The sequence below is a fragment of the Erpetoichthys calabaricus genome, chromosome 13 (assembly GCF_900747795.2).
Source record: "Erpetoichthys calabaricus chromosome 13, fErpCal1.3, whole genome shotgun sequence".
Lineage (NCBI taxonomy): Eukaryota > Metazoa > Chordata > Cladistia > Polypteriformes > Polypteridae > Erpetoichthys > Erpetoichthys calabaricus.
The window spans coordinates 19,853,581-19,875,491 of NC_041406.2; the positions used below are offsets into that span (position 1 = coordinate 19,853,581).

The following is a 21,911-nucleotide window of genomic DNA, read 5'->3' on the forward strand; positions in this document are numbered from 1 at the left end:
AAGTATCTCCTCCAGACTGGATCTCGTACATCTCATACGACTGGATGACTTCACATGTGGAGTATGCGACATGGGTAAAGTGAGTTTTTTTTAAATGGATGTTTTTGATATCATTTGCTGTTGTCCAGCATTGGTCATCAATGTCTGGTGTCACCGTGCCAGGATGTGCCCGACAGTCAGGTGGACAGTTGATCCCCTAGTAGTTCATATTAACTGAGGATGGACAAGGCGCCTGTGTGAGAGGCATAAAATGGGTGTTTTGTGAAAAGGTGAAAAAGTATACAAGAGTTTATTGCTCAACGGTGCAAGTCCATAAATTAAACAGACACATAAATTTAGTAAAATTAATTTAAACTGAGTCAGGGCACACCTTTTTTTTTTTTTTTTTTTTTTTTTTTTTTTTATAAAGTAAAAACCTGTTGCTGTCTTGTGGTGCACCTCACTACAATCATAGGCTCCCATTCTAGCAGTAATATCTCTGCTCTCCTTGAAAAATTTTCTAGGCCATCACTACAAACCAGTAGCAGTCAGTCAGTCATTATCTAACCCACTTAGTCCTGAACAGGGTTGTCTTCAGGGGGTTTGGGTTTGGAGCTTATCCCAGCTAGCAAAGGGATCAAGGAAGGAACAAACTCTTGACCAGGCGCCAGTCCATCACAGGGGAGTAAGCAAAATGAAAAATATATATTATCATTTTTCTGTGGACTAATCCTATAAAACCCTCTCTTATAAATACAACCTCCCTCTCCCAGTGACATAAGTAGCCTTTGTAGGCTGAACGGTTTTTTATAATTCAAGTAATTCATAATAAAATCATATTTTGCTTACATTTTAAAAATTGTAGGCTGTAGCAAAACATGACAGAGACACTTCCAAGGTGAGTCCACACTCCTACTTTGTCAAAACTATTGGGTTTATTTCTAGAGATCTGCTCCTCTTTTCAAGTTTCGAAAGGTTTCAGTTGAAGTAACCATGAAAGGAAACAAAAGAGATGATAATAACTCGAGCTGGAAAGAAGTAAGTTCAATACTGGATTTATTGTTCATGTAATAATTGTATACAGCCTCTATTCTGCAACTACTAGTCATGTTTTATGGTCGGAGTGTAGTATTTCGCTTTTAGCAATCATAAATACTGTCATTAATGATACATTAGTGATGTCATCTGTCCACCAGCCATTTGCCAGTGGTTTTGAAGATTGTCCAGGTTATCCTTGGTTTACTCCCATGCGTGAAACCTCCTTGTTTTTCTTCTTCTGGATTGTCTCATGAACAATGACAGTTGACAACACAACAGTCTTCAGATCCTTAGCCATTTTTTAACCTTCTGAACTATTACATGTCATGTTTTTTTAGAGAGACTAGGGGGCTTCGCTCGCCCAACCCTGGATTTGGTTTACCGGATATACAATTTAAAGAGATTGTTATTTTCATGGGAATTGTTACATATGCATTAGTTTCACTTTTACTTTAAAACTTTAGTAAAAACAATATTTGGAATTAACTTTTCTTCAAGATCGCATTGAATTTTGATTCCGTGTTTGGACTGACATCGTGACAAAGCAACATATAACTGCCTGTGAGTGAATATCGTTTCTTTCTCTCTAATAAATAAAATGACTTTTTCGAATGTATGTCCATGCTCTTTCTTCTTTGCTTTGTCGTTGATGTGTCATCTAGAACGTATAAAATTATTGTCCTGATAAAATTTATAAGAGCTGAGAATGCAGGAAGTGTGTCTGCCAAAAGCATTCACACGACTGAGGTTAGATGACCGTGGTCTTGTTTGAAACAACGTGGTCTTACAACAAATAGTTGTAAGTAGGGCGTGACTTGAAAGAATCTCATGTTAAAAGTCACTGTCTCACGGGACTTCATACCATACCAACGTTTTTGGAATCTTAATTCTCGCTGGCAACACAAATTAGACAATCTACAAGTCTTTCTTGCTTAAAGTTTAAATCCGAATATATTCAATCTCTTTTCGCTGTTCTGCTATTTCTCCGAGTAATAATTTCCATTTGTTTGCGCTAATGCGATCTTTACTATCCTTTTTTTGAGACTTTTGAATTTTCGTACTTCTATTATCTGTAACCTGCTCTGCATGTGTACCGTACCATCCATCCATTTTCCAACCCGCTGAATCCGAACACAGGGTCACGGGGGTCTCAATCCCAGCCAACACAGGGCACAAGGCAGGGAACCAATCCTGGGCAGGGTGCCAACCCACCGCAGGACACACACAAACACACCCACACACCAAGCACACACTAGGGCCAATTTAAAATCGCCAATCCACCTAACATTTTTGAATTCTTTACGACATTCTACTTTGTCATCTACTCTTTGTCCTTTATTTCCGGACCCGGGCCTGGTTAAATGTCTTTCTCGCGGGACATATAAATGTCTCTCCAAGAAAACCACGTCTCATCTCCTTCCAAGATTTTTTTTTTATAATAGAGAGATTTTGCCAAGACAATCTCACCATGCTGGAGGTGTCACTGTATGTGAATAGCAGTGTGTGATTAATTACAAATTTTCACACTGATCTCAAGACATGCATTGTAAGATAAGAGTGATCTTTGGCAGCCACTTGATGTAAAGAATGCTATGATGTGAATAGGACCGCCTTGTAAAACATTTACCAGTAAATTCCCCCTGCTCCCCACTACCCTGCCAGAGTTGTATTTTTGCTAAGACGTGTTAAACAGGGAAGTGGGTTCTTTGTAGTTGGGGTTTTTCATTCCACCGCAGGTGACATGGGTGTTTTAACATTTATGTAAAATTGCATTTTCGTTTTGCTTCCTTGTCAAACACAGCAACAGCATTGTGTGAATGTGCTAGTGTCCACCTTGGCTATAGTTTAGCTTTTTTATTTTTATGGAAAAGGCAGTTCTGACTTTTGTTCCATGATATTACCCTAGAATGATAAACTGAATAGCACAACACAAACTACCTGATTCTCATATGAGTAGAGAGGCAATCCATATGGGTAACCTGTCCATACTTTAAAGAGGGGCGTAGTGAACAGGGTTAGAGGAGAGAGCTGCTTAACATTGTTAACAAGGCTGATAAAGTAAGTATAACTAATAGATGGGAAATTGTTAGGTTCTGAATTGAAGATGCACCTTTTCATTTGTTTTACTTAATGCTTTGTGTTTTTTTCTGTTTAACATTTCCTTGGCCCACACATGTACAGTAGATACTATACATTCTATAACGGGACACTGGAATGTCTTGCGTTGGCATGGCTGTTGACCTCATGATAAAATGAATGCAGAATGCTTTTAAATGCTTTCAATATTAATTATGCATTACAAACGGATTGAATGAGAATGTGATAGAGAATATTTTATTTTGATGCTATACAATATTTAATTGTTGCCGTATAAATTACAGGAGTAAATTAAAAAAGTAACAGATGAAGCAATGCCACTGAACATTATCCTTTTTTTTTCTTTTTAGCTGAGCATTTATACCTCATTAAAGTCTTCAAGTGATGGGAATCCAAACCTCAATCTTATTTTGAATGTAGACGACTTGGACATATATTCAAAGTTTGAGAGGTAAGCAGGTTTATAGTAGCAAAATAATAATTCACCATTTATGCTTATAGTCTGGGGCATCATTTTGATTTGTTAACAGTGAGATCACGTATCTATAAAAATGTATCTTATAACTTTCAACTGAATCAAAAGACAGTTGCTCCACAAGTGTTTCACAAATTCATAAGGTTGTTAAAAATGAATCTATCTGTCTACTACAGTGGTTCCCCACATTTTCTATGCCCTGCACCCCTACAAAATGTTTGATTTATGGTTTTAGCCCCTCCAAAAGTAATATCACATTTGAAGATGAAGAAGTCAAATTTCTAATTTTTGAACCACAAATTGAACCATATATGGTACTGTGAGTAACGAAACTGAACTAAAAAAATAAGCTTTTAACTTAAGTGCTTAAAGTTTATATATGTTATGGTAAAAGCCTGCAACTGGATAAACCTAGCATTATCTGGGTAATGCTCACATTATCTAAAAGGTAAACCTAAGATTACCTAGTTAGAAAATCATATTTTCTTCCAGCTTTAACCAGGTCTCTTGGGTAATACAGTTTTATCCTGGTAATGCTAGGTTTGTCCAGGTCTTTTGGGTAAATACTGGGTTTATCCACTCTTCAGGCTTTACCCATAACATATATAAATTGAACAGTTAACCTTTGTAAATCTCAGTAATCTTGTAAATGTGTCATGAAGCTTACACTCTCGATTGACGATCCGGTGAAGCATCAAGCGCTGTGAGGAAATGACACACAATCAACAGTCGAGGGGTTTGGGGGATTGGAGATCCCATTAATGTAATGGGTGCCAGCACGCAGATAAGCAATGAAGCACAGTCTATGAGCTTTATCCCCCGATAACACCTTCACTTCAGTTCAAAAAACAGATGCACCGCACAGTAAAAAACTACTGTGCTATTCCCAGGACTGCCAGTGGGAGAGATGCACTGAGTGTAAACAGCATGTGTTGCATCCAATTCAGTGCCCCCACCCTTGGTAGAAATGTCAGTCAAAACTTGAAATTAGTGATGTTTTACAATAAGGGTATGCACAAAAATCAAAACTAGACCTCGCCTTTCTGTACGGATCATTGCAAGGTCCAAATTCCATTCTCTTAAAAAAGTTACTTGCCTTTACGAATGCTTCATCCGCAGCAAGGAACCAGCAAGAAGGCGCCTTTCTGCAGCATTCATAGGTGACAGTTACACATGTAATGCTTGATTCTTTTCATATCATAGAATAGGAGAACCAGCTAATAAATGACCTGCAAATGGCAACACACTGCAAGACACTGCTTGTACCACGATAAAATCAGACAATGCACCTCTTTCAATTTTGCTGAATTACAATCCTTCCTCTTTTTTGCACCTCCTGAAATGCCATCTCAATGCCACCACAGGTTGGAACCCCTGATCTATCTATCTATCTATCTATCTATCTATCTATCTATCTATCTATCTATCTATCTATCTATCTATCTGTCTGTCTGTCTGTCTGTCTGTCTGTCTGTCTGTCTGTCTGTCTGTCTGTCTGTCTGTCTGAAACCAGCAGAACTCTCCAGACTAACCATCTCTGATTTACTTCATACATACTAAAAATATTATTTTAACTAATAATTAAATATACTGTCTTCTAAGTTCATTACATTCTGAGATATGGAGGCTTTGAAAGTGGGATGTGGCCCTAATTGTACTAAAAAACGAGTGCAATAAAAAAAAATAACAATGTTCAAGGAGTCGTACCTTTTGAACTGTTAGTGCAAGATCCATTAAATTTTTAGGGATTGTTATGTACAGTTGTGCTTGAAAGTTTGTGAACCCTTTAGAATTTTCTATATTTCTGCATAAATATTATCTAAAACATCATCAGATTTTCACTGAAGTCTTAAAAGTAGATAAAGAGAAACCAGTTAAACAAATGAGACAAAAATATTATACTTGGTCATTTATTTATTAAGGAAAATGATCGAATATTACATATTGGTGAGTGGCAAAAGTATGTGAACCTTTGCTTTCAGTACCTGGTGGGACCCCCCTTTGCAGCAAAAACTGCAACTAAATGTTTCCGGTAACTGTTGATCAGTCCTGCACACTGGCTTGGAGGAATTTGAGCCCATTCCTCCGTACAGAACAGCTTCAACTCTGGGATGTTGGTCGGTTTCCTCACATTAACTGCTCGCTTCAGGTCCTTCCATAACATTTCGATTGGATTAAGGTCAGGACTTTGACTTGGCCATTCCAAAAGATTAACTTTATTCTTCTTTAACTATTCTTTGGTAGAACAACTTGTGTGCTTAGGGTCGTTGTCTTGCTGCATGACCCACCTTCTCTTGAGATTCAGTTCATGGACAGATGTCCTGATATTTTCCTTTAGAATTCTCTGATATAATTCAGAATTCATTGTTCCATCAATGAAGGCAAGCTGTCCTGGCCCAGATGCAGAAAACAGGCCCAAATCATGATACTACCACCACCATGTTTCACAGATGGGATAAGGTTCTTATGCTGGAATGCAGTGTTTTCCTTTCTTCAAACATAACGCTTTTCTTTTCATTTAAACCAAAAAGTTCTATTTTGGTCTCATCCGTCCACAAAACATTCTTCCAATAGCCTTCTGGTTTGTCCACATGATCTTTAGCAAACTGCAGACGAGCAGCAATGTTTTTTTTGGAGAACACTGGCTTTCTCCTTGCAACCCTGCCATGCATACCATTGTTGTTCAGTGTTCTCCTGATGGTAGACTCATGAACATGAACATTAGCCAATGTGAGAGAGGCCTTCAGTTGCTTAGAAGTTACCCTGGGGTCCTTTGTGACCTCGCCGACTATTACACGCCTTGCTCTTGGAGTGATCTTTGTTGGTCGACCACTCCTGGGGAGGGTAACAGTGGTCTTGAATTTCCTCCATTTGAACACAATCTGTCTGACTGTGGATTGGTGGAGTCCAAACTCTTTAGAGATGGTTTTGTAACCTTTTCCAGCCTGATGAGCATCAACAACTCTTTTTCTGGGGTCCTCAGAAATCTCCTTTGTTCGTGCCATGATACACTTCCACAAACATGTGTTGTGAAGAGCAGACTTTGATAGATCCCATCCATCCATCCATCCATCCTCTTCCGCTTATCCGAGGTCAGGTTGCGGGGGTAGCAGCTTGAGCAGAGATGCCCAGACTTCCCTCTCCCCGGCCACTTCTTCTAGCTCTTCTGGGAGAATCCCGAGTCATTCCCAGGCCAGCCGGGAGACATAGTCCCTCCAGCGTGTCCTGGGTCTTCCCCAGGGTCTTCTCCCGGTTGGACGTGCCCAGAACACCTCATCAGGGAGGCGTCCAGGTCCAGGCACCCGAGCCACCTCATCTTACTCCTCTCGATGCGGAGGAGCAGCGGCTCTACTCTGAGCCCCTCCCGGATGACTGAGCTTCTCACCCTGTCTTTAAGGAGAGCCCAGACACCCTGCAGAGGAAACTCATTTCAGCCGCTTGTATTCGCGATCTCGTTCTTTCGGTCACTACCCATAGCTCATGACCATAGGTGAGGGTAGGAACATAGATCGACTGGTAAATTGAGAGTTTTGCTTTATGGCTCAGCTCCTTTTTCACCACGACAGACCGATGCAGGGCCCTCATTACTGCGGACGCCGCACCGATCCGCCTGTCAATCCTGAGTCCACCAAACCGGACCCCCTCAACACCCTGGCTGCACCTAGAAATTCTGTCTATAAAAGTTATGAACAGAATCGGTGACAAAGGGCAGCCCTGGCAGAGTCCAACTCTCACTGGAAACGGGTTCGACTTACTGCCAGCAATGCGGACCAAGCTCTGACACCGGTTGTACAGGGACCGAACAGCTCTTATCAGGGGGTCCGGTACCCCATACTCCCGGAGCACCCCCCACAGGATTCCCCGAGGGACACGGTCAAACGCCTTTTCCAAGTCCACAAAACAGATCCCTGTTCTTTAAATTAAACACAGGGTGCCCACTCACACCTGATTGTCATGCCATTGATTGAAAACACCGGACTCGAATTTCACCTTCAAACTAACTGCTAATCCTAGAGGTTCACATACTTTTGCCATTCACAAATATGTAATATTCAATCATTTTCCTCAATAAATAAATGACCAAGTATAATATTTTTGTCTCATTTGTTTAACTGGTTCCTCTTTATCTACTTGTAGGACTTGAGTGAAAATCTGATGATGTTTTAAGTCAATTTATGCAGAAATATAGAAAATTCTAAAGGGTTCACAAACTTTCAAGCACAACTGTACCTGTAGTATTAGATGCCTTTAATGTCTGTAGTTGAATATTTGCTTATTTGTAGCTTACTGAAAATTGCATACATTTTTTTTCTGCTTTTGTCCAACTTTGGCTGTCTATATCTCTACACTAAACAGCATTGGATATTTCAAATTTTGATATTACTCATATTATAGTTCTATTTTAGCAACTAAGTGCCAGTCTGAAAAAATCAAATTTTCTGATTTGTGAGGCATTCACAATGACTGAAATCATTTCCCACCAATTTTTGTATGACAAAGTCTACCATAAAAATAATTATACCACTGTAAACAGCAAGAAAAAAAAGTTAGTACCTTGAACCAAACTATATCAGCATTTTCCAAAATCTTTTGATTTGTCAATGATTGATTCATCTACAGTATCTGTCTGAAATAAATGCTTCCCACTAAGCTAGGAAGCTGAAATTCTGCAAATGGAAACATAAATATAATTTAATATGAAAACAAACTTTTTTGAACAAGAGGAGGAGGAGCAGAGGAGTTGCTGGCAGGCAGTAAACTCAAGTCAAATATTAATTTTATAGTGTTGTAAATGACAGAGCTGGCAATCCCATGTTTTTTCTTTTCTTTTTATTTATCTAATATCTGAAATTTCTAAATTGTTGAAGAGGTGTGATATTCAAAGGGATGTGGCCCTGGGACCACACAAACATACATAAGTAAAGTCAGTAACCTAAACATAGTAAGTGTGCCACAAATATACTTTACCCTTGGACCTGGTGAAGGACTTTGTCCTGATGGTTTCAAGACCTTGTTTAATTTCTGAAAATTTCTTTGGGCTGCTTATGTGTGAACAACATTGTAAAACGTCTGGGTGAAGCATACAAAACATCAGCGTAACCACAATTAAGAAGTACCTGTCATTTTTACCCGTCATGAAATGTCTGGGACAAAAGACCACATCTGATTTCATTTTATTGTGGAAGTTTGGTTCTGTGCTTTATAAGGTAAGCTGTTTTGTAAGAATTAAAAAATAGTGCCACCCTTTCACAGGCACTATTTGCTTAGGTAAGAGTGAAGGTTCACAGTATTTAGGTAGTGGACTCTGAGCTTCGTGCAGCTTTTATAGAAAGCAAAAATACAGAAGCTTACTCTGTGTTTTTGAATTTTTACTGCTTTGTACATGGATCTGTTATTTATTGTTTTCTCATAATGTTTATTATATCTCCGTTTCTCATAATGTTTATTATTTCTCAAATGTGCACGTACAAATAAATAAAAAGGACAAATGCACCATTTGCTTGTTGCTGCTTAACAAACTGTAAACTTTTAGGCAATGAAATGCAGAGACATTGATGTTCACAGGTTTTTTGCACACCTTTTGGGACCCTAGTCCACTCACTTCTGACTGTGTCTGTGTACAAAGGAAGCTTTTGATTGTCCTTAAGCAGTGCTTTCCTATACAATATAATGTGCTGTACAGTGTCATGTGCTGTACAGTATATATAAATTTACCTGTCTGCTAGTTTGATTTGAAGATTTTAATAGGCATATAGTGCATATAGAGATGGGATTAGATTCATACCTAGTGGCATGGATCGTGGACTATCTTAAAGACAGACCTCAGTATGTGCGTCTTGGGAACTGCATGTCTGACATTGTGGTCAGCAACACAGGAGCGCCACAGGGGACTGTACTTTCTCCGGTCCTGTTCAGCCTATATACATCGGACTTCCAATACATCTCGGAGTCCTGCCATGTGCAAAAGTTCGCTGATGACACTGCTATCGTGGGCTGCATCAGGAATGGGCTGGAGGAGGAGTATAGGGACCTAATCAATGACTTTGTTAAATGGTGCGACTCAAACCACCTACACCTGAACACCAGCAAAACCAAAGAGCTGGTGGTGGATTTTAGGAGGCCCAGACCCCTCATAGACCCAGTGATCATCAGAGGTGACTGTGTGCAGATGGTGCAGACCTATAAATACCTGGGAGTGCAGCTGGATGATAAATTAGACTGGACTGCCAATACTGATGCGCTGTGCAAGAAAGGACAGAGCCGGTTATACTACCTTAGAAGGCTGGCGTCCTTCAACATCTGCAATAAGATGCTGCAGATGTTCTATCAGACAGTTGTGGCGAGCGCCCTCTTCTACGCAGTGGTGTGCTGGGGAGGCAGCATTAAGAGGAAAGACGCCTCACGTCTGGACAAACTGGTGAGGAAGGCAAGCTCTATTGTTGGCACGGAGCTGGACAGTTTAACATCTGTGGCAGAGCGAAGGGCGCTCAGCAGGCTCCTATCAATCATGGAGAATCCACTGCATCCACTTAATAGTATCATCTCCAGACAGAAGAGCAGCTTCAGCGACAGACTAATGTCACTGTCCTGCTCCACTGACAGATTGAGGAGATCGTTCCTCCCCCCAAACTATTGTCTGTTTTTCACCTGCATTATTATCATTCTTTAATTTAATATTATTTATTGTATCAGTATGCTGCTGCTGAAGAATGTGAATTTCCCATTGGGATTAATGAAGTATCTATCTATCTATCTATCTATCTATCTATCTATCTATCTATCTATCTATCTATCTATCTATCTATCTATCTATCTATCTATCTATCTATCTATCTATCTATCTATCTATCTATCTATCTATCTATCTATCTATCTATCTATCTATCTATCTATCTATCTATCTATCTATCTATCTATCTATCTATCTATCTATCTATCTATCTATCTATCTATCTATCTATCTATCTATCTATCTATCTATCTATCATGTTTAGGACAAAGGCACATTTTCCTTAATTTCCCCCTTTGCTGCACAGTTTAAAATTACAACTTAAACTATTCAGACATGATAAAAGTGCACATTGCAGACTTTCACTTTAAGAGTATTTGCATGCATTTCGGTTACACCATGTAGAAATGACAACACTTTTTTTCCCCCACATTTTGGGTGCTAATAAAATGTATACATCCATTTTTTAAAATATGCACCATTCTGTTAACACATTTTATAGTGATGGAGCATTCCATGGTAGTCACTTTAAAAGCTCCTTACATTTAAAGTTGTCAAGCTATGAAGTCAATACATTGTTTATTGTACTGCAAACTTTTAAGCTTTTAATGTCTTGTCGGTTGGTTTCTGGTGTCTGTCACAGTTTAGTAGATAATAAAATAAGGTACATATTTTCCAGGAGCATATTTCAGTTTTACAGATTCAATTGTATTTTTTTTTTTTTTTACATTTTACAATGTATCATTCCAACTACTACCTCTGCAATGTTTTTAAAATTTAAGATACTTACATTTAATCTTTCTTTGTCATTTTTTTTCATAAGGAACATTAACGTCTCTTTACCTAAAAAGACAAGAAATAATGGGACATTATTCACATATGTGTTTGTCCACCATGCTGGGGTGCTTCCTTGGAAAGACAGTAAACAGGTCCATATTGTGACCCAGCTGACAACTTACATGGTACCCAAGCCTCAAGAGATCAATCTCATTTCTGGAGAGGAAACCACACAAGTAAGCAGTCCAGTTTAATTAAAAATACATTAAGTGAAGGTGATAATGGTTGTATTTTATTTGTAATTCCTTACTTTCTTAATAGATGTCAGAGTCACAAAAGACAATTACTGACGTTCCAGACAGACCAATTACTCATTGGAGATCACGGCTTACTCTGAATATTATGGCAGATCATTTTAGTTTCGACAGAGAAGCGGTTCCTGCTGATGTTCATCGCTACATGAAACTGTAGGTTACCAAATAACCCATGTTTTTTTTGTAAAGCAAAATTAGGGAATGTACATTTTTCCTTAGGTGAAATTATTTTCCAAAAATAATATTTTGCATTTTTGTATTTTTTTTCATGTAGATATCAGTATGGAAAAACTGTACAGTACCTTCCTATATTATTTGTGGATCTGCTGAGCAACCGAGTGAAGGATTTAGTGGTATGTTCCTGTTGCATATTTGCAAATATACAAAGCTCTTAATTGCTACTTGAATATAAAGTAATAATGAAGATGTGATCACTGGCTGAGGTGGTTGAAAGTTTAACACTTGTGACTCACAGTTCCAAGTATCTGATCTGAAACCGGTCCTGTTTACTCTCAATGTGGAGTTTGATTGGGGTTCCATTTGGCATCTGACACGTCCACAAAATGTCCCTTTTAATGTTACTTATAACTGTGACCTGGACACCTGTGAGTGTGAATGTGGGTGTGTGTATGAGTGTGCTCAATTGTGGACTCATTTCACATTTCATTTCATTGACATGCCCTCAGTGCATAAAAACATAAGAAATATGACAAACAAGAGGAGGCCATTTAGCCCATCAAGCCAGTTTGTTTTGCTAATAGCTAAGCTGTCCCAGTATCACATCCAGATTCCTTCTAAAGGTTGTCAAGGTTTATACTTCAACTCCATGTCTTGGTCCCACAACTCTTTGTGTAAACAAGTGTTTCCTGGCTTTAGTCTTAAATGCACTTCCCCTTAATTTTTGCTGATGTTCTCAGGTACGGGATTTATCACACAGTTTTATCAACTCTTTTTTTTATTTTATTGATTTTATTAAAATCAACATTCCATACAATTAACTGAAGTTTTACAAAAAAAAAGGTTAGAAACAAATCAACCCCCACCCCTGAGAAAGAGAGCTAGGCCAGCAGAGTAAAACTTTAAGCTAGTAAAAATAAGTAAATAGATAAATTAATAAATGAATAATGTAGTGCTGGGAGGTATACTGGTTCATACCGAAAACCGTTTTTTACTTTTGTTATGATATGGATTTTTCTAATCATCAACACCGTTTTAAATAGCCTAAACAACATTCGGAACGCGGAGCAGCGGGAAACTGTTTAAAGGAGGACCTTTTTCACTGCTATACCACTAAACACGCATGCAACGGAGTACATGCGTTAGTGGAGGTATTGAGCGGTGAAAATGGACAGAGAATATTATAAAACTGAAGCTGTAGAAGACAATAAAGTTGAACGTGATGACACAGAAGAACTTTTGCCGAAAAAAGGAGCCGTGTCTGTTGTCTGGAGATACTTTGGTTTTAAAAGGTTGGATGTGGACCAAACAACTGTTTACTGCAAATGCTTTCATGCTAAAGTTGTCACCAGAGGCAGCAACACAAGCAATTTGCTGCACCAGCTTAGCCGCAAACATGCTGTAGAGTACCATGAATGTATGGAACTAAGATTGGCACCCTCCATGTCCTCGGGTAAAACTGAAAATGCTAGAGGACAATCGAGTCAGACTTCACTTGTAGACGCGTTTGCTTTAGGCACTGCCTACGACAAAAAAAGCAAGCAGTGGATCGAGATAACCAACACCATTATAATCCATATAGTTAACGTGTGAGTGGACAGAAACTGTTAACATTAACAGAAAGTGTAGTTGGTTTACAAAAAATATTTACTATTTATTCCTTTTCTAAGACATGTTCAGTGCAATACAACTTTTGACAAGCACCTCTGGATATTTTACTAAGTCTCAATGCCTCTTTGGATGGTTGAAAATATGTCGTCAAAATTTATTCAATAAAAAGGCTCTATATTTTGACTGCAACTGTCATGCAATGTGATTCCATCTCTTCATTAGTGCCACCCCCTTGAAAACTAATAACTTTATGGGGCCATGCAAACCTGTATTAATACTTGTGTGCACATTAAAATGTTTTCCTGTACAATGTACAATTCTCATGACAGTGGAATAGGTTATTCTTAGCCGTTCTACTGCAGTAATTGCAGTGGAAAATGTGGTTAACATCCAGTCATACATGACGGAAAAAATACCGTTGAATACGTGAAATGGGTATAATTTTGAAAAATACCGTGATATAGAATTTTGGTCATACCGCCCAGCACTAGAATAAAGATAAATGGAGTAAAAGAGGGGAGAGAGAGAACCTCCTTCCTCGATTTAAATGCTTATTCTAAAATGTTATTGATTAGATCCTGCCAGGTTTTAAAAGAGTTCTGCACAGATCCACTAAGTGCGAATTTGATTTTTTTCCAGTTTCAAATAGTATATAATATCAGTTACCCACTGACTTAGAATAGAGTTAGGATTCTTCCAGTTGAGTAAGATAAGTCTACGTACCAATAGTGTAGTGAAGGCAATTACAGTTTGTTTGTCCTTCTCCACTTTAAGCCCATCTGGAAGTACCCCAAACACAGCTGTTAGTAGATTAGGAGGGATTGTGACCCCAAGCGCTGTCTAAAAGACATTTAAAGATTTTGGTCCAGAATGATGTTCATTTGGTGCACACCCAAAACATGTGGCCCAGTGAGACCGGAGCTTGACTTTATCAACTCATTTGAGGATTTTCCATCCATCCATCCATTGTCTCCCGCTTATCCGAGGTCGGGTCGCGGGGGCAGCAGCTAGAGCAGAGATGCCCAGACTTCCCTCTCCCCGGCCACTTCTTCTAGCTCTTCCGGGAGAATCCCAAGGTGTTCCCAGGCCAGTCGAGAGACATAGTCCCTCCAGCGTGTCCTGGGTCTTCCCCGGGGCCTCCTCCCGGTTGGACGTGCCCGGAACACCTCACCAGGGAGGCGTCCAGGAGGCATCCTGATCAGATGCCCGAGCCACCTCATCTGACTCCTCTCGATGCGGAGGAGCAGCGGCTCTACTCTGAGCCCCTCCCGGATGACTGAGCTTCTCACCCTATCTTTAAGGGAAAGCCCAGACACCCTGCGGAGGAAACTCATTTCAGCCGCTTGTATTCGCGATCTCGTTCTTTCGGTCACTACCCATAGCTCATGACCATAGGTGAGGGTAGGAACATAGATCGACTGGTAAATTGAGAGCTTCGCCTTGCGGCTCAGCTCCTTTTTCACCACGACAGACCGATGCAATGCCCGCATTACTGCGGATGCCGCACCGATCCGCCTGTCGATCTCACGCTCCATTCTTCCCTCACTCGTGAACAAGACCCCGAGATACTTGAACTCCTCCACTTGGGGCAGGATCTCACTACCAACCCTGAGAGGGCACTCCACCCTTTTCCGGCTGAGGACCATGGTCTCGGATTTGGAGGTGCTGATTCTCATCCCAGCCGCTTCACACTCGGCTGCGAACCGATCCAGAGAGAGCTGAAGATCACGGCCTGATGAAGCAAACAGGACAACATCATCTGCAAAAAGCAGTGACCCAATCCTGAGCCCACCAAACCGGACCCCCTCAACACCCTGGCTGTGCCTAGAAATTCTGTCCATAAAAGTTATGAACAGAATCGGTGACAAAGGGCAGCCCTGGCGGAGTCCAACTCTCACTGGAAACGGGTTCGACTTACTGCCGGCAATGCGGACCAAGCTCTGGCACCGATCGTACAGGGACTGAACAGCCCTTATCAGGGGGGCCGGTACCCCATACTCTCGGAGTACCCCCCACAGGATTCCCCGAGGGACACGGTCGAATGCCTTTTCTAAGTCCACAAAACACATGTAGACTGGTTGGGCAAACTCCCATGCACCCTCCAGGACCCTGCTAAGGGTATAGAGCTGGTCCACTGTTCCGCGACCAGGACGAAAACCACACTGTTCCTCCTGAATCCGAGGCTCGACTATCCGACGGACCCTCCTCTCCAGGACCCCTGAATAGACTTTTCCAGGGAGGCTGAGGAGTGTGATCCCTCTGTAGTTGGAACACACCCTCCGATCCCCCTTCTTAAAGAGGGGGACCACCACCCCGGTCTGCCAATCCAGAGGCACTGTCCCTGATGTCCATGCGATGTTGCAGAGGCGTGTCAGCCAAGACAGTCCTACAACATCCAGAGCCTTGAGGAACTCCGGGCGTATCTCATCCACCCCCGGGGCCCTGCCACCAAGGAGTTTTTTGACTACCTCGGTGACCTCAGTCCCAGAGATGGGGGAGCCCACCTCTGAGTCCCCAGGCTCTGCTTCCTCATTGGAAGGCATGTTAATGGGATTGAGGAGGTCTTCGAAGTATTCCCCCCACCGACCCATAACGTCCCGAGTCGAGGTCAGCAGCGCACCATCCCCACCATATACAGTGTTGACACTGCACTGCTTCCGCTTCCTGAGACGCCGGATGGTGGACCAGAATCTCCTCGAAGCCGTCCGAAAGTCATTCTCCATGGCCTCCCCAAACTCCTACCACGCCCGAGTTTTTGCCTCAGCAACCACCAAAGCCGCATTCCGCTTGGCCTGCCGGTACCTATCAGCTGCCTCCGGGGTCCCACAGGACAAAAGGGTCCTGTAGGACTCCTTCTTCAGCTTGACGGCATCCTTCACCGCCGGTGTCCACCAGCGGGTTCGGGGATTGCCGCCACGACAGGCACCGACCACCTTACGGCCACAGCTCCGGTCAGCTGCCTCAACAATAGAGGCACGGAACATGGCCCATTCGGACTCAATGTCCCCCACCTCCCTCGGGATGTGGTCGAAGTTCTGCCGGAGGTGGGAGTTGAAGCTACTTCTGACAGGGGGCTCTGCCAGACGTTCCCAGCAGACCCTCACAACACGTTTGGGCCTACCACGCCTGACCGGCATCCTCCCCCACCATCGAAGCCAACTCACCACCAGGTGGTGATCAGTTGACAGCTCCACCCCTCTCTTCACCCGAGTGTCCAAGACATGTGGCCGCAAGTCCGACGACACGTCCACAAAGTCGATCATCGAACTGAGGCCTAGGGTGTCCTGGTGCCAATTGCACATATGAACACCCCTATGCTTGAACATGGTGTTTGTTATGGACAATCCGTGACGAGCACAGAAGTCCAATAACAAAACACCGCTCGGGTTCAGATCAGGGGGGCCATTCCTCCCAATCACGCCCTTCCAGGTCTCACTGTCATTGCCCACGTGAGCATTGAAGTCTCCCAGCAGAACGAGGGAGTCCCCAGAAGGTATGCCCTCTAGCACCCCCTCCAGGACTCCAAAAAGGGTGGGTACTCCGAACTGCTGTTCGGCGCATACGCACAAACAACAGTTAGGACCCGTCCCCCCACCTGAAGGCGAAGGGAGGCTACCCTCTCGTCCACCGGGGTAAACCCCAATGTACAGGCTCCAAGTTGGGGGGCAATAAGTATACCCACACCTGCTCGGCGCCTCTCACCGGGGGCAACTCCAGAGTGGTAGAGAGTCCAGCCCCTCTCAAGGAGATTGGTTCCAGAGTCCAAGCTGTGCGTCGAGGTGAGTCCGACTATATCTAGCCGGAACCTCTCAACTTCGCGCACTAGCTCAGGCTCCTTCCCCTTCAGAGAGGTGACATTCCACGTCCCAAGAGCCAGCTTCTGTAGCCGAGGATCAGACCGCCAAGGTCCCCGCCTTCGGCCACCACCCAACTCACACTGCACCCGACCTCCTTGGCCCCTCCCATAGGTGGTGAGCCCATTTGAGGATCTTAAACACCTGAATTAGGTCTCCATGCAGCCTCCTCAGGTTTAATTCTGCCGAGTCTGTCACAGTTCAACCGGGATGCACTTGGTTAGTCTCCTCTGCTGCTTTGTCTTTCTTGTACCGTAGTGACCAGAACTGCATGACAAAGGTCAATAAGTCGTAACTTTCGAACTGTTGGTGGAAGATCCCCAAAATCTTCAGGGATTGTTATGTACCTGTAGTATTGGATGCTTTTAATGTTTATAATACAGTAATCCAGATTTGGTTTCACTAGTGCATTATATTGTCTGAGCACAATATCCCTTGATGTCCCTTGATTTCTATCCAACAGTACATACAAGACAACCTCTGCTTCCCTGTGAGTAATATATAAATATCAAAATGCCTGTCCTTTATGTCTACAACCCCACTTTCCCAAATAAAATAAATATTATAAAATATTAACAATATCACAATATTGTATTAATAAAATAAATGATGATGGTGCAGTTTTTACCTGCACAGCCCTTTCAGTTGTACAGTAGATTCTTCATTCAAATCTCTACTCAGACATTATCTTTGGGTAGTTGAAATATTTTTGTTATGTTTGCTTGGAAGTTTTCTGAATACTTTGATTTCAGTTGACATCATAAATAAGCACATAACGGATTACTTGGCATCTCCAAATCGATCTAGTCTGGATCCATGTGGATATTTGTGTGATTATGCCCTGCGATGGCCTGGTATCTTAACCATTGTTGGTTGCTGCCTTATACTTGATGCTATTTGGGTCGAGTCTGACTCCCTTAAGCCAGTAATGAATAAAAGTGGGCTCAGAATATGAAAGAGTAAATGTTATTAATAAAATACTGAGCTAACTCAAAATGATCGATAATATTTATAAACCTTGCCCACTCTGCCATCTAGTGGTTATTATGGTACAGTGTCTGTTTGGATCTAACACTTACCTGTGCATCCTTATAGCCTATAATAAACAAGAGCCTAGATTATTTTTTGTATCTGAATACATTTCAATTTATAGAGTTTCAGGAGGTTAACACAATTTATAATGATATACTGGCCTTTGGCTATACAGTATGATACATGACATAACACTGTACGAATGCCTTTTGAGGGACATCATTAAACCTCATCTGTCATCATACAATAATTGTAAAGAAAGTTTTGGAAGCATAACCTGAAAGCATCGTTATTACTTTTCATGTAAAATATATAAGATTGTGTTTCATATTAGTGAAATTAGTGTTTACTAACATTCCTACATTCATATTCTAGCCCTTTCATTCAGTTCACGGTCATAAGAACATAAAAAAATTTGACAAATAAGCAAAGACCATTCAGTCCTTCAGGCTTGTTTGTTTAGCTAATAGCTAAGCTGTCCTAACATTTCATCCAGATCCTTCTTAAAGGTTGTCATGGTTTCTCCTTCAGCTCCATGTCTCAGTAGTTTGTTCCAGAGTCCCACAACTCTTTGCATAAAGAAGTTCTTCCTGGCTTCAGTTTTAAATGTCATAGGGTGATAGAGAGTCCGTGGATATCCCAACACCATTGGTCACCAGGCTGACACCAACCCTAGATGAGCAGCCAGTCACTTACACTCCCATACTCACACTAGGCCAATGTAGAGTAACCAGATAACTTTACTTGGTTTTGGAATTTAGGTTAACTGAGAAAACCAAAGGAAAACTCAAGCAAACATGTGGAGAATGTGCAACCTCCACAGATAAAAGATGAAATAAGAGTTCTGCCCCTATATTTTCACTTGTTTTTTATGGCAGTATACTGTAACGGAAGTACCCCAGGCTATCCGGCGTATCTAGCTGTCTCTTGCATTTTACTTTTTAATAATTTTCTTATAATTGTCTTTTGTGGAGACTCTGTGACCTATAACTCTTCAGTCGTACTGCAGTTGTCTGCTTCATTATTTAACTTGTCATATTATTGATTAACTGTAATTGGCATATGTTAAATGTTCATATTGTAAAACTAAACGTATTTATGCCAGAACACAGTTGTAAATGTTGTGACAGTGTCGGATTTCTTTTGTTTTACTTAGTAATAAAAGTTTTTTTTTCTTTGCAGATAGTGAATAGCTCTACATCTGAGTTACCCCTTACCATAATCTATGATAAAATATCTCTTGGAAAGCTTCGCTTCTGGATCCATATGCAGGATGCAGTCTATTCTTTGCAACAGTTTGGTAGGTATATTTGTTTACGTAAAATATTTAACAAAATTATTAAAATGAGAACTAGTTGTTAATACTGCTGCTTGTAATCTTGGACACAAACTCTGGTGTAGACACTGTGATTTTTGCATGTTTTTCTTGTGTCTGTGTTAGTTTTTGTCTGGATATTCAGGTTTCCTCCAACTTCCTAATAAGATACATTTATGTTTTGTTGTGGAAAGTATGGATCCCCCTTCTGTGCAACAAGGTTCTTTTTAAATGATGCCTCACACCTGTACCACTTATCGTCTACTATAACACAACCTTTGCCCTACTCTGTTCCTTTGTGGAGTACAGTGTCACAGCCTGCCACTTGCACCTGTAGTTGGCTCCCAGGTCTCATGGTCTAACATCATTCAGTCCTGAAGCTGCTACTGTGATCCACATCTTCCTACTACCAGATTCCTTCTCTGTTGTAGGGCATCACTTGACCTCACAGCAGTAATACATCCTACTTTTGGGACTATGCTACTGCACCCATCCACCCATGGCCAAATGACCCTACTCCTCTTAGGGGATGTCTCCCCGCAAACCCCCTTGCCTGATGACTAGAGCAAAAGACAAGACATCAGAGCATTTATTTATCCATTAACATATCATATTTCATGTCAAAGTAGAAACGAGTAGATGTAACAAAGTACATGACATTGCCCAAGTTCCAGCAGCACTTAAATGTTAGCAGCATCAGTCCATCTAAACAGATCGTGTCATTTCTCCTCTCTATTTTCAGCTGGCCAGCTCTTGCAGCAAAGCAGTTACATCTTGCTTACAGCAGTCTGTCTTCCCTTCCCAGGGGTCTGTGTGACACCCATTCGCTGACTCTTTACCTCTCTCTCTCTCTCTCTCTCTCTCTCTCTCTCTCTCTCTCTCTCTCTCTCTCTCTCTCTCTCTCTCTCTCTCTCTCTCTCTCTCTCTCTCTCTCTCTCTCTCTCTCTCTCTCTCTCTCTCTCTCTCTCTCTCTCTCTCTCTCTCTCTCTCTCTCTCTCTCTCTCTCTCTCTCTCTCTCATGTCTGCCTTTATCAGTGGACTCTCGGCTTCTGCTTGCTTGTGGCTTTTGTACGACTACTCCCTTGGTATCAGTTCAGCAGCCGTGAAGCAGTGCATTAACTTCCTTGTAAAGCGAGGGCCCCTGCTTCTAACCTTTTTAGAGATGAGCTGTGGTTGAGGGTAAAGACAGCTGTCCATGAGCCCCGCATACAGCTTGTATGCCCTTTGTCTAAAGTTATCTAAAAAGTCATAGTTTTTAACAACTATTTGATAGAATTTAGCATAATCCAAACTTAGCAAGAATTGCAAGAAAATGCATCACTAGTCTAACAGCAAAATATACCACCATCACTACAGTGTTAGATTGTTTGGCGGTATGGCCTGCAGTGGACTGGTGTCTAGTTCAGTGTTGATTTCTATTTTACACTCACTGATACTGGTAAGAACTGCAGCTCCCAGTGAGCCTGTAATGGAATAAGTGAGCTCAAAAAATGAATGAATCTTTATAATCAAGATTATAGTATTTAAAGCTTACACTAGAACAAGACTTAACTGTGAAAGTTAAGCTTATTGATAATTGTAGGGAATAATTTACATAATTAATGGTAGCTCAACAGTCAAAACATTGACTTTCTAAGTCTCTTTTTCATTGTGGGATTACTTTTTGCTTGTTTTTTTATTTTGTTGTTAAATACCTGTATTATGGAAAAACATTGTCCTTACAATTTTACTTTTATTTTCATTTTCCACAAAAAAAAACACTCTTAGACATTCATTAATTTTTGCCACGGGAATTGTTTTTTTTCATCAGAATTTAAAACAATGAAAGTGAACTACTAATAAGATACACTCCTCATCAATTTGAGAAAGCATGGTCTAATTTATCACACTCATTTCTGATGTTTCAAATAACCCAAAATGGGCTGTAATTGTGAACTTTTTGTAGCAGGTGGATTGCTTTCTGGGTCTTATGTTTTGGAAATGTCTCACCTTTGTCACCTTTTGGTGTAAATTTTTCAATTATATTTGATTTACAATAATCTTTAACCTTAACCTTTTCATGGCTTTATTTGTGGTAACATCTAATGAGTCTCAGTTGCTTAGTGAGTAATATATGGTAGCATCTAAGGAGAACGCTTCCTTGTCTTACTTTGCTGGAAGAATCCCAAACCACCTACTATTTACTTAAAAGTCGAAAAACAAATTATCCTTTTTTTGGAATGGGTCAAAACTTGTCTGCTCTATTCTAAATATTTTTTAATATTGTCCCTAAGTAATAGTGTGCTGAACCTCTGGTTAACTTTTAGGAAGCTCAGGTATCTTTAAGTGATTATTTCATATTAAATCTTGTGATTTCTTGCTTTCTAGGAAGGTAGGGGAGGGAATGTTGGATTTAATTTGAATTAAATATGGCGTTGCAGGTGTAAATGATTTGGAATTCATTTAAGTCATTTACTATATTGTAATTTATAAAATTACTAAAAATTAGTTTAAAACTGCGGTGGGCTGGCAC

The 21,911-nt window shown here is 41.0% G+C and overlaps 1 protein-coding gene across 1 annotated transcript in view; it reads left to right on the forward strand.

Moving 5' to 3' along the window:
- clptm1l (CLPTM1 like) overlaps positions 1-21,911 on the forward strand; it is a 50,130-nt gene that overhangs the window by 7,893 nt on the left and 20,326 nt on the right. The window contains exons 2-6 of the mRNA XM_028817992.2: positions 3,465-3,565; positions 11,143-11,332; positions 11,418-11,563; positions 11,685-11,763; positions 19,267-19,384. Of these exons, the coding sequence (XP_028673825.2) occupies positions 3,465-3,565; positions 11,143-11,332; positions 11,418-11,563; positions 11,685-11,763; positions 19,267-19,384 (634 nt within the window). The remainder of the gene's footprint in view (positions 1-3,464; positions 3,566-11,142; positions 11,333-11,417; positions 11,564-11,684; positions 11,764-19,266; positions 19,385-21,911) is intronic.